This window comes from Xyrauchen texanus, chromosome 13, assembly GCF_025860055.1.
Source record: "Xyrauchen texanus isolate HMW12.3.18 chromosome 13, RBS_HiC_50CHRs, whole genome shotgun sequence".
NCBI classification, from domain to species: Eukaryota; Metazoa; Chordata; class Actinopteri; order Cypriniformes; family Catostomidae; genus Xyrauchen; species Xyrauchen texanus.
This window is the reverse complement of record NC_068288.1, coordinates 10,118,645-10,135,031: the sequence shown is the minus strand read 5'-3', so window position 1 is coordinate 10,135,031 and position 16,387 is coordinate 10,118,645. Positions and strand designations below refer to the sequence as shown.

At 38.2% G+C, this 16,387-nt stretch overlaps 1 protein-coding gene across 1 annotated transcript in view; it reads left to right on the top strand.

The window, feature by feature from the left end:
- Nucleotides 1-16,387, top strand: part of LOC127653991 (potassium voltage-gated channel subfamily H member 7-like) — a 118,672-nt gene that overhangs the window by 44,034 nt on the left and 58,251 nt on the right. The window contains exon 4 of the mRNA XM_052140896.1: nt 2,791-3,252. Within this exon, the coding sequence (XP_051996856.1) occupies nt 2,791-3,252 (462 nt within the window). The remainder of the gene's footprint in view (nt 1-2,790; nt 3,253-16,387) is intronic.

Sequence of the window (16,387 nt, the reverse complement as noted above, 5' to 3'; positions counted from 1 at the left end):
GCATGGAGCTCTACGCTGGTGCTGAGAGCTGGGCCCGGTGTTCCATGTACCCATGAACCGCCCCGCCGCCAACAGTAGTGAGAGCGGACGAGTCGGGAGTCGGTTTTGGGTAGTGAAATGTGCCCTCCAGGACTTCGTCACCTCATCATGCACCTCCGGGAAGAAAAGAACGCATCCAGGAATGACACAAAGACGGAAGGGCATCTTAAAAAAGACACGTCTTTAAAAAGATGTTCAACGTCAATGTCTTTACTCTTTTAGAGAAATATACTCTTTTAACTTGTATATACCCTTTTAGAGGGCTGTCGAAGCGCTCAGGGGCGTAGTCTGCACTGGCATGCAGAAGAAAAAGAAATGCCGCTGAAATGTGCTGTATTTCCAACAGCGTATGCTCTTTAAAAGTGAGTGGAACAGCAGTGGATTTTACTCAGCTCGCTGAAACACAACCGCTCGGCTCCGAAGAAAAAATCTGTCTGAACAGATGCATGCTTCCTTCCTTTTATAAACATATGCCCGGGGGAGGGGCATGCAGATTCTGTTCACCAATTCTCATTGGCCTTTTCTCAAAGATAAGGGGCAACCGAGGCTCTCAAGAGAGAACCCTTAGTGTCACTACATCGACACAATGTCGAGTGAGTGACAGAAGGGGAAATGTAATTATCACTTCAATATCAAAAATTACTTTCAATTTAATTATAGTTAATTCATTAAAATAATTAAACAGTGAGATATGCAAAGTAAAAAGTAAATTTATCCCACTAATGGCAAAAATAGAAGATCAGTATTTATAATAGAACTGACAAATGGGTAGTTGACCAAATACATACTGTTTTATTCAACATCAAGATTTTAGTTTGAAATGTATATGAACGTATAGAGGAAAGTGTATATTTTAGATGTTAAACTGCTTATATACTGAATAATCACATTTTCAATCAACATTTAATGTTCTTGTAAGATAAAATGGTTTGATGTGTGTAAAGGGGTTTAGATGGGCAAGGAGGAGGGGAAAACCGGCTTGATAATATAAATTATATTTTAATTGTAAACTTAACCAAAAACACAAACACACACACAGGTGACGTACACACGGCAGATGGCCGCGGCTGCTCCGTTGTGGTGGATGGTAGTGGCGAGGACTCTACTACGGCGCATCCTTCCTCCTTCCTGTGTTTTGGCACCAGTGTAAAAGGGTTTAGATGGGCAAGGAGGAGGTGAGAACCGGCTTGACAATATAAATAATATTTTAATTATAAACTTAACCAAAAAGACCAAAAATCAAAAAGACAAACACACACACAGGTGTCGGACAGCTGTCCGTAAATCTCTCTCTCTCTCTCTGTCCCACTGCAGTCTCCAGTCGGCCCTTATCCCTCTCTGAGGCTTGATTAGCCTGATTAGGGGCCGGGTATGTGGAATCATGACCCGGCCCCGCCCTCCGCCCTGCCACAATGTACTATAAAAACTAATTTCTTTGTTATTTTCTAATCCACATTTCGATTTTTTGCAGTTCACTTAAAATGTCCTGTAATAAATATATTTTAAAAACACAAATATTGCAGTTAGTCAACTAATTTTATATGACATCATAAAAAACTGCATGGATAATAATTAAAAGTTATTAAAATTGTTGTTTAACATAGATTTTAGGTGAAGCAGAGTATACATGTCACGTTGAAGAACACTGCTGACACTTTGAAAAGTCATTTCAAATACCCAAACAAAACAGAAAGGGTCATGAGCTTTTCTTGGACACCAATAATGTTTTGTAGTGAGTCAAGAGGCATCAAGTAACTCTCCAATGCCAAGTGTTCTGGTATTGCCCATTAATGTAATTTTTGATTAAGCTGGACTTACAGGTCCACAGATATTTTAGCCGTATTTTCTGTATGTTTGATATGAAGCTCAGGTAATGAAATCTGTGCTGAGTCCTGGGGCTGCCTCGCCCTCCAGAGGAGATAGAAAGAGAGAGAAAGAGAGAGAACTTCATTTGATCAATGTCTCCTCTCATCTCCTCTCTGAATTTCATTGATGCTGATGTCCCAGTTTCCCTCCATCAGAGACATTTCTGCTTGTTTAACATTCAAGCAGTTCTTGTTAAAGATTCACATCAAGGGTAAGACTGCGTGGCTGCAGAGGTTTTGAGGACAATCCCATTAATGTAACCTTACTTGATGGCTGCTGTCATTCTGTGAATTGCACCATAAACTTGTGTATTGAGTACACCATAGTACAGGTAGATGATGACAAAATAAATAAGCTTCACATGCCTAGTACTAATTTAGTTTTCTTTATAAATATGGAAGTGAAAATGGAATATGGAAAGTTCCTGATATATAAGCAGGCAGGTTTGTGTGTATGGTATACAGTTGAGTGCATAAGTTTGCATTCCCTTAATAGAATGCAAGATGTTTATCATTTAAAAAAATATAAGAGGGATCATAAAAATTGCACCCACACACACACACGCACACAAATAATGTTTACAAATCCATTGGGGTTAAGAGAATGTATCGTATCAATTGTTACAACAGCCCATACAAAATTCAGGAAATTAGTGAAACACATTAATATATCACTGTGACAAAGACAGTGTTACATTTACATACTATACTTGCTGTCATTTTTACATAAACATGCTATTAAAAAGGTCTTCCTATCTACCAGAGACATATTTAACAGATTGAGAAGAAAAGAGCTGTTTGCTTTATTTGCAAGATATTGAAATACTGCTTCTTTCTTATTAACTCCGCTGAACACTGTTCCTACCTTTTCTCTGTTTATTTGTAGAAAAAGGACGTTTCTTCCGTTTTTGTCTGCCTGCGCCACTGAGCATGCTGGGTGTAAGTAAGCAATCTCTTCCTCAGGAGGACCCAGATGAGGTGACCATCCATTCTGTCAATCAGAATGAGAAACATTCGTCCTGCTCGTCATCTCTCTCTCTTTCCCTCTCTCCACGTGAACTCCACCCCCCCACCGGTGAGAGCTGTAGCCCCTCCTACAGAAATGACACACAGGCTCTGATTGGTCAGAGTTATTTGGGGTCATGTTCACCAATCTCAGGGCCACAGGATCACTCGTCTCCACGGGGCCCCTGGGAACGGGTGGACCCTCAAGAGCCTATGGGGACTGCATCCAATAGGGCATCGCGGGTCAGTATGTGTACATTTAGAAGAGTGTCATCTACACAAGATTTTGAAGGACTCAGCACACGTACACAGAGGACGTACCGTGAACGCCATGCTAGTGAAGGTATACACACACATCAATATGCACCAACAGGTATATGCATTTAAAAAGCAACATAACAGCCACTTTAAATTAGATGATGTGATTTGATTTGTGCTGCCTTTGACTCACCAGTTATCAATCACAGCATCCAGTAACCTGGAAGTAGCAGAAATTATGCAGATTAAAACACACAGATATTTACTTATCTTTGCAGGGGCCTTGCAATGACATCTGTTGTTCTTATTGTGAGCTTGGAATTAATTGCTTTAAATTTGGATCTTTTGTAAGAGGGCTCTCGTGAATATGTTTAGGTTTTCCCCTTCCTTTAAACAAAAAGAAAATTTGCCTTGTGAAAAAAAAAACTTTTTTCTATTGTGACAATTCGTTTATTTATTTTTTTTATATGTAAATTAGATACCATCTTATAAAATATGATTATAATAATATTAGGGGTATATGCCTATTTTGAAAAATTAGATTGTACATACAGTGGATATTAAAATGTCTAAAAACCCCTGTTAAAACTGCAGGTATTTGTGATATAAAAATAAAACATAGATAAATAATAAATTACTTTTTGCACATTTATGTAAAAAATTACAAACTATGCAATGCCACCAAAAACCAAAGTGACACATTTCAGAGAAATAAAATAAAAATAGAAAACTTAGAATAACGTAACTGCATAAGAGTGCACACCTTTTTATAACTGGGTATGTGTTCAGAATCAACCAATCATCAAGCTCGTGTGAAATAGTACACACCTATCTTCACCTGAAGTGACTCCGATTAACTCCAAATAAATCTCACCTGTTCTTGAAGGATTTTTCTGACATTTTCTTGGTTGCATGCTACTACAAGAGCCATGGGCCACAAAGAGATTACTAGGCATCAACTGAATCTCATTGTTGAAAGGTATCACTCAGGTGAGAGCTAAAAAAAAAATTCCAAGGCATTAGATATACCATGGAACACAGTGAAGATAGTCATCAACAAGTGGAACAGGACGTCCCTCCAAAATTGATGAGAAGACAAAGAGAAAACTGGTCAGGGAGGCTGTCAAGAGGCCTACAGCAACATTAAAGGAGATGCAGCTCTTTCTGGTAAGTACTGGTACTATATGTGACCACTATCTCCCGTATTCTTCATCTGTCTGGGCTATGGGGCAGGGTGGTAAGACCAAGCCTTTTCTGATGAAAACAAAATACAATCCCGACAAAAACCTATATCTAGTCTCGCAAAACCATGTGGAAAAATGTGTTATGGTCTGATGAGGCCAAGATTTAACTTTTTGCCCAAAATTGTAAAAGGTATGTTTGGCGCAAAAACAACACAACACATCAGCAAAAGAACACCTGGAACTGGGGCTTCAGTGAAGGTGGAGGGAATCAGGAATAGCTCCAAGTACCAGTCAATTTTGGCACAGAACCTTCTGGCATCTGCTAGAAAGAAGAGATCTTTCACCTTTCAGCAAGACAATGATCCAAAGCACACATCCAAATCAACAAAAGTAGATTAATCTTTTGGAATGGCCCAGCCAGAGCCCAGACCTGAATACTACAGAAAATCTGTGGGGAGACCTGAAGAGGGCCGTACACAGGAGATGCCCTCGCAATTTGACCGATTTTGAATGTTTTTGCAAAGATGAGTGGGAAAATAAGTGGTGGTGGCGTAGTGGGCTAAAGCACTGAACTGTTAAGCAGAAGGTTGTTGGTTCGATCCCCACTGCCACCACCATTGTGTCCTTGAGCAAGGCACTTAACTCCAGGTTGCTCCGGGGGGTTTGTCCCTGTAATAAGTGCACTGTAAGTCACTTTGGATAAAAGCATCTGCCAAATGCATAAATGTAAATGTAAATATTCCCAAGTCAAGATGTGCCAAGCTAATAGACTCTTAAATGTAATAAAATCAAATGGTGCTTCAATTTAAGTATTTTTTCAGGGATGCGCACACTTATGCAGTTAGATTAAGTTTTTTTTATTTGATTTTATTGTTTTCTCTGAAATGTGTCACTTTGGTTTTCAGTGGCATTGCATAGGCTGTAATTATTTACATTATAAGTGCAAAAATTCGGATATGATTTATCTTTTTCATTTTTTACATCACAAAAACCTGGGGTTTTAACAGGGGTGTGTAGACTTTTTATATCCACTGTATGCTGTAGGACCAAAATGCTACTTTAAAGGGGTCATGACATAGGCCTAAACATTTTTTAATGTATACGTAATTTTTAGGGTTGTGAATTAATTCAAATTATTTAACTAAACACAGTTTTCTGTATTTAATCTTGATTATTCATAGTATGTGGTACATTAAATCAAATATTAATATAATCATAAATATATTTACTTTAGATTTGTCTCAAAGATCTTGCAAAAAACGAGTTACTCGTTTATTTTAAATAATGTTAACATGTTTATTTTTAGCAGGAATTGTTATCTAGACACATTTTCTACAGATGTAAATCTTTGATATAAGTATACTGTATTCAGTGGACATACTGTATTTAAAAGTTGGACAAAATCGTTTTCAGTGGGCTTTTCTTAAATGGGACCAAATTGGTTAGATTCGATTCATATCAATCTTTGGTAGCGGTTTCTACTCAATTCACTGATGACGTATCTCACTTAAGGTGTGGTTATGAGTGTATCAGATGACCCCTCCCCCTTTTCAATACAGGGCACCAGTTAAGAATATTATCTTAACAATTTAAGAACACTCCCAAAAGAGCTGTTAGATAATTTAGAATTAATGTAAACTAGAGGGAGTTAGTCAGCTGATTTATCTGAAGGAATTCTGAGAGTCTGGACAACTAGTGGAGTCTTTGATCATCAACACAATGAAGACACATTTGTAATAAAATTAATGACATTTATTAACAATAGATATGCAAGAGTAAAAACCACAATGCTTAATAATACTAATAATGAATATGCGATGCTAAAGGATAATAAACTAATAACAAAAAGGAAAGTACTGAATTAAACAATAAAACAAATAAATAATTTGAACACAGAATGGATAATTGCAATGCTGTTGAACTGAATGTAGTAATGGGAGAGAATTTTATGGGGATGCTCCTTATTGGGAACCTGGCAAAACAACACAAAATCTAACTGCACTGCTTGGCTATTCTGAATAAATCTACCACACATTTTTAAAAATAGACTTTGGAGACAGGCTCATTTTGTTTATGTGACTCATATATAAGATATTATAGAGTTTTACAACATGAATGCTGCTCAGATTGCATAGTTTGTTGAAGAACGATAACAAAAGGTAATTCTATCAGGTGAGATCTCATGTAAACAATGGAGAATATATCAATATTTTTTAGATTTATAAATTTAATTGACAAAAAGTGCAATTGGATGTTTTTCAATGAACCCTTGTCATGGACAAACGACCCAAGTGTGGCGAACTGGATTCATCTGGTGATCATGTTTTCATAACAAAGGTATGAAGTCCCGTTTTGATATTGCATGTTTTCATTTGTACTCCTGGCACAAATAACTAAATTGCTGTTTCTGGAGCATTGCTATTGTGAAACAGAGATCGGATATCAATGTTGAATCCTTAGACCTTTGAAAAGATGTTTAATTTGTCAACATTCATTACATTTATAGATGGTAAATTATATATTAAATGTAAGCAGCGTGACGTCACCACAGGTTAAACAAATAATATACCTATCATGAATATTATACCTATTATTTGTAACAAGCTGACACCAGGTAACGTCTCAGGTTACTTAACTGTAACCCCTGTTCCCTGAACGAGGACTGAGCGGAACAAGATGCTGCGCTGATTTAGCACTTTGGGAACAACTTTAGGTGTGACCAGCTGTGAATATGTGTGCAACACATAAATTAAATTGACCAGAATTTATAGCCTCTGCTGGTGACATTATTGGATGCACCTGTAGCAGGGCTATAAATAGATGTGTCACAGGTGCATCGTCAGGTATTTTTTCTGAAGAGCAGTCCTGGGGCATCCTGGTGCGGCAGTGAAGCACAGCATCTCGTTCCACTTTTATCAGGGAACAGGAGTTACAGTTAAGTAACCCCATGCTGCCGCACTGTGGATGTCTGGACCCCTTACGGTTGTGTAGTTGTGCTCATAAGAGCGCAAGAGGTCTCAGACATGAGCTTGTGATGTTGACTCAAGGACATAAGAGTGGCATGAACAGCCAAACTATAAAATCTTATGAATGTGTGCGGAGAGGACCAGCCTGCCGCATCACAAACATGCTGCAGAGGGACACCTCTAGCCAAGGCTTTAGAGGAGGTAACCCCTCTGGTAGAGTGAGCCCTGATACCTACTGGCGAAACTTGACTGCGTGCCTCGTAGGCCAGGGCAAAAGTGTCCCTCACCCAATGCGACATAGTCTGTTTGGTGGCGGCCGCCCCCCTGTTGCGGTCCCCATAGCAAACAAATAGTTGCCCTGACTTAAGCCACTGGCTAGTGCTGGTGGACATAAGTCTGAAGGGAACGGACTGGACAAAGTCCGTGAAGTCTTTCCTGCTCCGGTGTTGTAAACTGCGGGGAGCAGAAGGCTTCAAGAGTGACAGTCGAGAAAGGAACCTTAGGCAGGTAGTCAGGATGAGGGTGCAAAAATGGCTTTAGCCATTCCTGGGGCAAAATCTAAGCAGGCTGGCAAGACAGACAGAGCTTGTAGATCCCCAATTCTTTTTAGAGAATTAATTGCCAAAAGAAAAACCATCTTGAGAGTCAGAAGTTTATCAGACGTTGACTCTAGAGGTTCGAAGGGGGTCTCAACCAGACCATCAAGGACTATTGCTAAGTCCCATGGAAGGATCCTGGTCCTAGCAGGAGGTCTCAGTCGCATGGCTCGACAAACGAAGTGAGCGAGCAGAGGATGTCTCCCCAATGGCACCCCATCAATCAAGGCGTTGCAAGCCAATAGAGTGGCCACGTAAACCCTGAGAGTGCCGGGGCATGTGCCTGCTGATCATTTTTCCTGCAGAAAGTCCAGAACTGAAGCAATTTGGCAGTTAGCTGGATCTGCATTATGTGCACTGCACCATCTTTCAAAGACATGGTCTCGATAACTTCAGGTGAAAGCCCAGTGTCCCTCAGTTGGTACCCTTCAGGGGCCAAACATGAAGGTTCCACAGTTCGGGCCGGGGATGAAATATTGTCCCCTGCGCCTGAGACAGAAGGTCCCTCCTGTCCGGAATTGCCCAAGGCGAGCCGTCGAGGAGAGACATTATCTCCGAGAACATACCCTGTTTGGCCAGCGCGGCACTATCAGTAAGAGGCAGGACCCTTGCTGGCGAACTTTGGCCAAGACTCCCGGGAGCAGAGAAACCGGGGGAAATGCATACAGGCACAGTTGTCTTAGCATCTTATCTGATTTTGCTGAACATTTGTTTATGTTCATTCACCAATTATCCAATCATAGTGTGGCACATCTTCTTCCACGCCATCAGTTAGAGAGAGGCCCTGCCATAAACTGGTCCATGGAATGCCATCTTAACGGATGTTCACCACACTTTATTGGCAAGATAAAGCTTAATTATACATGGCCAATGCATTATAAGACACTATACATACAGATATAAAACAGATTTGTTTGTTTATTTTCTTTTTTCGTATTATACTTTGATATGAGCTGTCCATGTGTTTGTTATCTTTTATTGTCAGTATTCAGGCCACGTTTAGTGGACCGCAAGCTATTCTGTTAAGTGCTATGGTTAAAATGGCTTGAGAATAATTATTAGTTTGTTTAATTAATAATGGCGCTCTGACCCGCAGCATGAAGGCAAACCTTATATTTTGTTGGAGGGTAGTGGGGCTGTGACTGTCCATCCAAGATGACTGGTATATTTTTAGGTGGGTGGGTAGTCTTCTTTCTTTTTTGAGAGGACTTTGGATGGTCAAGGCTGAGCATTTTTTGTCTGTTCAGGTAGTCGTTGTTGTCTTTTCACCTTTTTCTCTGTATTTTTACTATTATTTTTGTGATTCCATCTGTGTGTGTGTGTTTGTTTGTGTGTGTGTGTGTGTGTGTGTGTGTGTGTGTGTGTGTGTGTGTGTGTGTGTGTGTGTGTGTGTGTGTGTGTGTGTGTGTGTGGTGGTGGATGAGGTGACCCTATCCAAATTTGGTTCTTTTCCAAATATCGCTCCTGTCTGGTTCCTTTATATTTATATGCAAAACTATAACATGAATAAATATGAGTAGTATCAATGTTATGTCATGGAATACACAGGGCCTTAATTCTCCCCAGAAGCGCATAAGCACTCTGAAGTTTCTTTATAGAAAGAATATCCACTTTGCTTTTATTCAAGAGTCGCATTTGCTTGAAGCTGATGTACATAGATTCAAGAATAAGTATTATCATGTGGTTGCTTCCTCTTGCTATATCAAGAAGAGCAAAGGTGTTTTTATAGCTGCAAAATGTAACCTAAATTACACCATTCTGGGCACAGGGGGATCTGATGATGGTCGAATTACTTTCTGTAAAATAGTTTATAATGGTATTAAAATTGCACTGATGAGCGTTTATGCTCCAAATTGCTTTGACCAGCACTTTTATAATTCATTGGCCGCTATATTAACAGATCTCCCAGAGTTCCAGCTTTTAATATGGGGTGACTTTAATGCTGTATGGCTTCATGATATTGATAGAACAGGGGTAACAGAAAGTAGAGATCAGCGACTTTGCATTGAAGAAATTGTCTACTGATTATGGAGTGATTGATACATGGCGAATGATGAATCCTTCTTCTAGAGAATTTTCTTTTTTTTCATCTCGTCATAAATATTTTTCAAGAATAGACTACATCTTTTCTTCTAAAACTCTTTTCAACGACATTTGCAGCACTGAAATGACCCCAATAGCTTTATCCGATCATAGGACTGTGTTATGTAGTTTCTCTTTAAAAGTTGGTCGATCTAGGGCAGTTCGTTGGCGTTTTAACACGTCTCTGCTTCAGAATGATATATTTATACGTGAGCTGGAGGCTGAGTTGGAGGAATTTATTAAAATAAATGGCCCATCAGTTGATGATCCACGAGTGTTATGGGATGCGGTTAAAGGGTGCATTAGGAATAAAACTATATCTTTTGCATCCTATCTCAATACATCTAAAAAACATCGTATAAATTGCTTGGAGTCTGAAATCGCAGCTATTGAACATGAATTGTTAAATAATCCCTCTCTAGAAAACATCTGTAAGCATCATAAATTAGTTGATGAACTTAGCAGCTTGTTAATAAGAGAAGCAGACTTTACTATCCATCGCACTAGGCAAAATCACTACTATAGCAGCGCTCGTCCCAGCCGTTTGCTCGCTTATAAATTAAGGAAAAATGATGATCTAGCAAAGATATCAGCTATAAGGACTAAAGAGGTTAATATAACATCTGACCCAGTACGCATTAATAGTACTTTTCAACTATTCTACCAAAGTCTCTATACGTCAGAGGTGCCTCATGATGACAAAGCCTGTTCTGAATTGCTCAAATTATTACAACTACCTAAATTGCCTCCTGAAGGTGTATGTTCCTTAGAGGCACCAATTCAGCTGGAAGAACTGAGATTAGTTAATAAAGCAATGAATAGAGGCAGGTCTCCGGGCCTGGACGGAATACCACCAGAACTGTTTGTGGCCTATTGGCCCCAGCTTGGTCCTTTATTGCTGAATATGCTTAATTTTTCTATTGACAGAGGTTCCTTTTCTGCCAGTTCAAATATTGCAATAATATCCTTATTATTTAAGAAGGACAAGCCATCTTACGACTGCTCCTCTTATAGGCCTCTAAGTCTTCTGAATTGTGAAGTCAAGCTATACGCTAAGGTCCTAGCTACACGTTTAGAGCGCTACATGCCCCATTTAGTTCATCATGACCAAACTGGGTTTATCAAATCTAGACTAGCATCGGATAATGTCTGTCGCTTGCTTCATATTATAGATTTTGCCTCCAATTCAGAAGATCAAAATGCTATTCTTTCTTTAGATGCTGAGAAGGCTTTTGATCGGCTGGAATGGTGTTACTTGTGGTCTGTTCTCCAAGTCATGGGTTTTAGTGATAGCTCTATATCTATGATAAAGTTATTGTATACTAACCCCTCTGCGGTCGTTATAATGGGCAGCAACTGTTCAGCTAGGTTCGCAGTTACAAGATCGTCCCGTCAGGGTTGCCCTCTATCTCCACTTTTATTTTCTTTATCTTTGGAACCTGTTGCCCAGGCAATACGGCAGTTGGAGACTTTAGAACCAATCATTATTCAAGACACATCACACTGCATTTCTTTGTATGCAGATGACATATACATTTTTACAAATTTTCTAATTCCCTTCCACATTTTCTTAAAATCTTCAAGAACTTCAGCAGTATTTCAGGCTATAAGAGAAACTGGACAAAATCAGCTTTAATGTTGTTGAGGGGACTGGATGACCAGATACCACTTTTCAATATTCCAGTTGTTAGTAGTTTTACATATCTAGGAGTGTCTATCAGTCCCTCACTCAACTTGTTAACTGCTGACAATTACAATAAAGTTCTAAAAAATGTGGAGGGTGACCTGAATAGATGGGGGATGCTCCCTACTTCTTTTCAGTCTAGAATTTCAGTTATTAAGATGAACATATTGCCTCGTGTTAATTTTGTGAGTAGTACGATCCCCCTAGCTCCACCAGGTGGTTACTGGAAGAAGCTACATTCAATCATTAGCTCTTATTTATGGAATATGAAAAAACCCAGAATCAAAGCATTTACTCTACAAAGACATAGATCTTCAGGAGGTGTTAATTTGCCCAATTTTGAGTGGTATTCCTGGAGCTTTGTTTTGCGCTCACTTGCTATATGGATGAATCCAGAGATTGTGGTGTCATGGCGCCCCATTGAAGAACATTTAACATATCCATATTGCCTGTCTAGCCTGGTACTTTCTAATATACCCCAAAGTATAGTTAAACCCGATTTTGGGCCAATAATCTCTTATTTTTTCACGGTATGGCATAAAGTCCACTGATTTGCCAAAATTCCAAACACTTTTTTCGCTCAATCCCCTATCTTCAATAATCACTCACATTTAATTGAGAAGAAACCAATTATGTTCCCTCAGTGGAGCAACAGAGGGATCTGTGTCCTTAAGGATATCATAGGGGAACAGGGTCTTCGTGCATTTCATGACCTAGAGAGAGCTTATAATTTACCGGGCACTTTTTTTTTTTATTTACAGTTACACACAGCAATGCGTGCTCAGGGCGTTCCTTGGGGTATTGAGTTGGGGAATCATCCCCTTCATGTAATTTTTGACACTAGGGGTAAAATTAAAGGTATTGTCTCAGAGTTATATAAGTTTATTACTACAGCTTCATATAAACCTTTATCATTTATCAGACTCTGGAAGGCAGATATCAACATCTCCCAGGACCCAGATTGGTGCGTGGTTTGGTCAAACATTTTTTTATCATCTAGAAACCCTGACCATCAAATGATACATTATAGATTAATCCATAGGTCCTACTTAACCCCGCGAAGATTACAGCAAATGAAACTTAGAGACAACCCATATTGTGATTTTTGTCCAGATAATACCATTGCTACATTTTACCATATGGTGTGGCAGTGTCCAGAGGTCAATAGATTTTGGCATAGTGTTTCATTCATCATGTCTAGTATTATTAAAGGACCCATTCCTTTTTCACCATGCTTGTTTCTGCTCAATGATACGTCGTCTTTAAAGCTAACTATTAACAATAGGCGTCTTCTTTTGGCTGGTTTGACAGTCGCCAAAAAAATGATAGTTTGTCGCTGGAAACCACCACATACGTTGTTAATGAGTAAATGGCTTTCTTCTTACCGGGAAATTGCTCAATTAGAGCTCTCTACAGCACGTTTACATTATGCTAAAACCGCTAATATTGACTGTTGGTCAGCGCTACTAGAGAAAATAAATGAAATGATGTAGATAAGGTCTGACTTTTTTTTTTTTAATTTTTTTTAAGAATTTGCATTTAATGTATATAATATGTAATGTTCAGTTCTGCTTTGTAATTATTAATTGGAATATTGTATTGATCTTTGTGGATTCTATAATATGAAGGAAGAAGTCAGGTTGCGCCTGATATTTTCCCTGTCCAATGTCCTGCTCTGTGTTCTATGATGTTATGTGGATCTTTGTGGATATTATAATGATGGAGGAAGGATGGTCGGGTGGCAATGGGAAAGGGTTGAGAGGCGTATGTGTGTGTGTGTGTGTGTGTCAGGGTCCTTTTTTTTTTTTTTTTTTTACTTTTCTGTTCAATACCTTGAGCGAATCTAGTTAAGGGCTGGAGGGTGGGTTTGGGCTGGGTAGGATATGGGGAGGAGAAGAGAAACTGGCATCAGAATAAGCAAAATTTTGCGCCTTTTGTTATATTTTTAATGATGATATAATCAGTCTATTTCTCTCTTGTGAAGATGTTTCCTCTCCAATGTGTAAATAATGATTGTAAGAAAATAAATAAATAATTGATCACAAAAAAATAAAACAGATTGAATGCTGACGTTTAATTTGCTGAAGTTTAAAATCTCAAAAGGATTATTTTCTTTGGGTACTGTTCAGTCTCTATTGCATACATGCTGGGTCTCTCTCTATTTTCTTACTTGTTAAACAGTCAACTCTTAATTGCAGTAATTAACGCGTAAAATTTCCCAGCCTTAATAATTGTATAATTTTCCCTGAGGTCCACTTATAATCTAGGTAAAGTTTTCTTTGCACCAAAACAGCCATATTTAGTAATATATGATAATTTTTCACCCTATATCTGGCCCCCTGTCTGAAATGCTCAGTTTTGGTCTCAGTGACTTCAGTGTTTAATGGCCACTCTTATGATTTTCTAACAACATGCAGCCCCTCGAATACTGCCATATATATTTGAAACACAGTCAGAAGACAATGAACCAGTTCCACAACAATAAAAAACAAAATTTCAGGGATTACTGTACCAAACTTTTCACTCAGTATGTTTTTAGAGTACAATGTACTCTTACATGTTAAAAGATCAAGGAAAATTGTATTCCTCATGTAATGACCCCTTTAAGAGGATGACCTTTAAAAGATATATTAGCCAAAGTTAATGTAACTGAAAAAGGCGATATAAAATCACAACTTTTAAATGTTTAGAAATTCTGTTGGCTTTTGTTTTGGATGTTTTCTAAGAGTTTTAAACTGTAAAATCCAGTAAAAAAAAATATATTTTTTATTTTGGTTGAATGAAAATTTCACAAAAATATGATTCCATGTAAAATTTCACCACAAAATCAAAAGAAAGAAAAAATAAGAAATTATATTTAGCATTAAAACAATTGCAAATGATGTTTAAGCCCACAGTATTTTTTCTTATTTACAGTAAACATTACAGTAAAATAATTGTATAGAATGGAGGTACAGCACATGTACTACCATGATGTATAAATACTTTACAACTTATTGGGGGAAATGTGCTTAATCATCATGAAAATGCCACAACGTAAAAATAAATAAATACATTCATTAATTAATTAATTTCTAAAATAGTCCTTAATATAGTTTTTATTTTCTTAAAATAATTTTTTTTATTAAGTATGACCTAGACATGTTCTTGAGAGGTTTGTGAGATTCACATGAGTGCATCCCAACAGGATTGTCAGGTTCTGCTATTCTTCTGGGTACATTTTCAGAAATTTTGGCCCCAGCAAATATATTAAACCTGAAAAGCCTCTCATGCACAATATACACCTATCACTGATGCTGTGACTGCCTTTCACTGTCTCTCCTGTTATATATTTCTCTCCTTTCACTCTGTCCACCTGTGCCTTGATGCTGTCTCAGATAATGGCCGTAGTATTAAAGGTAACAGAGTTAATAATCAGCACATGCCTGCCTGCCTGCCTGCCTGAAGCATGCTCAGGATTAACTGAATGATCACGAAACATGCAACAAATTACCCAAAATGCTCAAACACGTCACAAATTACCTTCAAAGAAAATACTGAATAATAGATTTGTGTGTGACAGAGGGATAGAGGAGAAGAGATTTGCACGTGTAATGACTTATTTAAGTTATGCGGAACTGCATGTGACAGAAACGTTTGTTTGCATTATTTAAGTCAATGCTCCAAGAACAAAGATTGAGCTTCGGCAGCTCTTATGGTCTCAATCCCTCTTTTTTTTTCTTCCACTCCCGTTCTCTTTCTCCCTCTCTCTGTCTCTTTGAATTGACATGGGTTTTTCCAGCCCTCATGTTAAGGTTAATATATTACAATGGAGAATGCATTGTTTATATTCTCGCATTCTTGTCGTAAATCAATTTGATATACAAGACTGTAAATACCATTTCAGTTTAGTGAGCTGTTAATGTCAGAATAGTTGTGGAGATGATACCAGATTCTCTCCTGACCTTTGACCTTTTGACTTTTCAAGCATTAAATCATTCTCTACACCCCAACCCTTCTCTTCCGCTCTTTTCTCATTGGCTAGTGTCACGCTCTTGGATGGCTGGGGGTATGGCTAGAGCTTCTCTTTTTTTGTCTGTGATAGCATGTCTCTGTTGTTTGTGCATCTGATGTTTTTTTATCTTGTGTTTGCAATTGCAATTTGTTGTTTTTGTTGTGGATTTGTTGTGGTTTTAAAGAAATAACTACTCTTAAATGAATAGTTCACCCAAATATTAAAATCCTTTCATCATTTATATATCCTCATGTCATTCCAAACCTGTATAACGTTGTTTCTTCCATGGCACACCAAATGAGTTCATTTGTAGAATGTGTAGAATGCCCTTTTCTATACAACAAAAATAAATTAGGACGGGGGACAAAAAGCACCAACAAATTACTATTAAAGTAGTCCATGTGACTTGTGCTCTAGATTCTAAGACTTCTGAAACAATACAAAAGCTTTGTGTGTGAAACATACAGAAAGATAAGCTGTTATAGGCTGTAAATCTTCTGCCCTACTGTAGTCCTCAAATCTTATTCATGCTCCTGTAAAGGTGTATTGTGTCAGGTTTGAAGTCACAATGTCAAACCCTTTGGTTCTCATATGTAATGCCATTTATGTCAAACCTGCGAGAAGTGCCTAGATGCACCATGTTTTAATTTAATGAGATTTGAGATCTGTGAAGTTTTTCATCAAAAAAACTTTTGACTTGGAATACAGTGCACA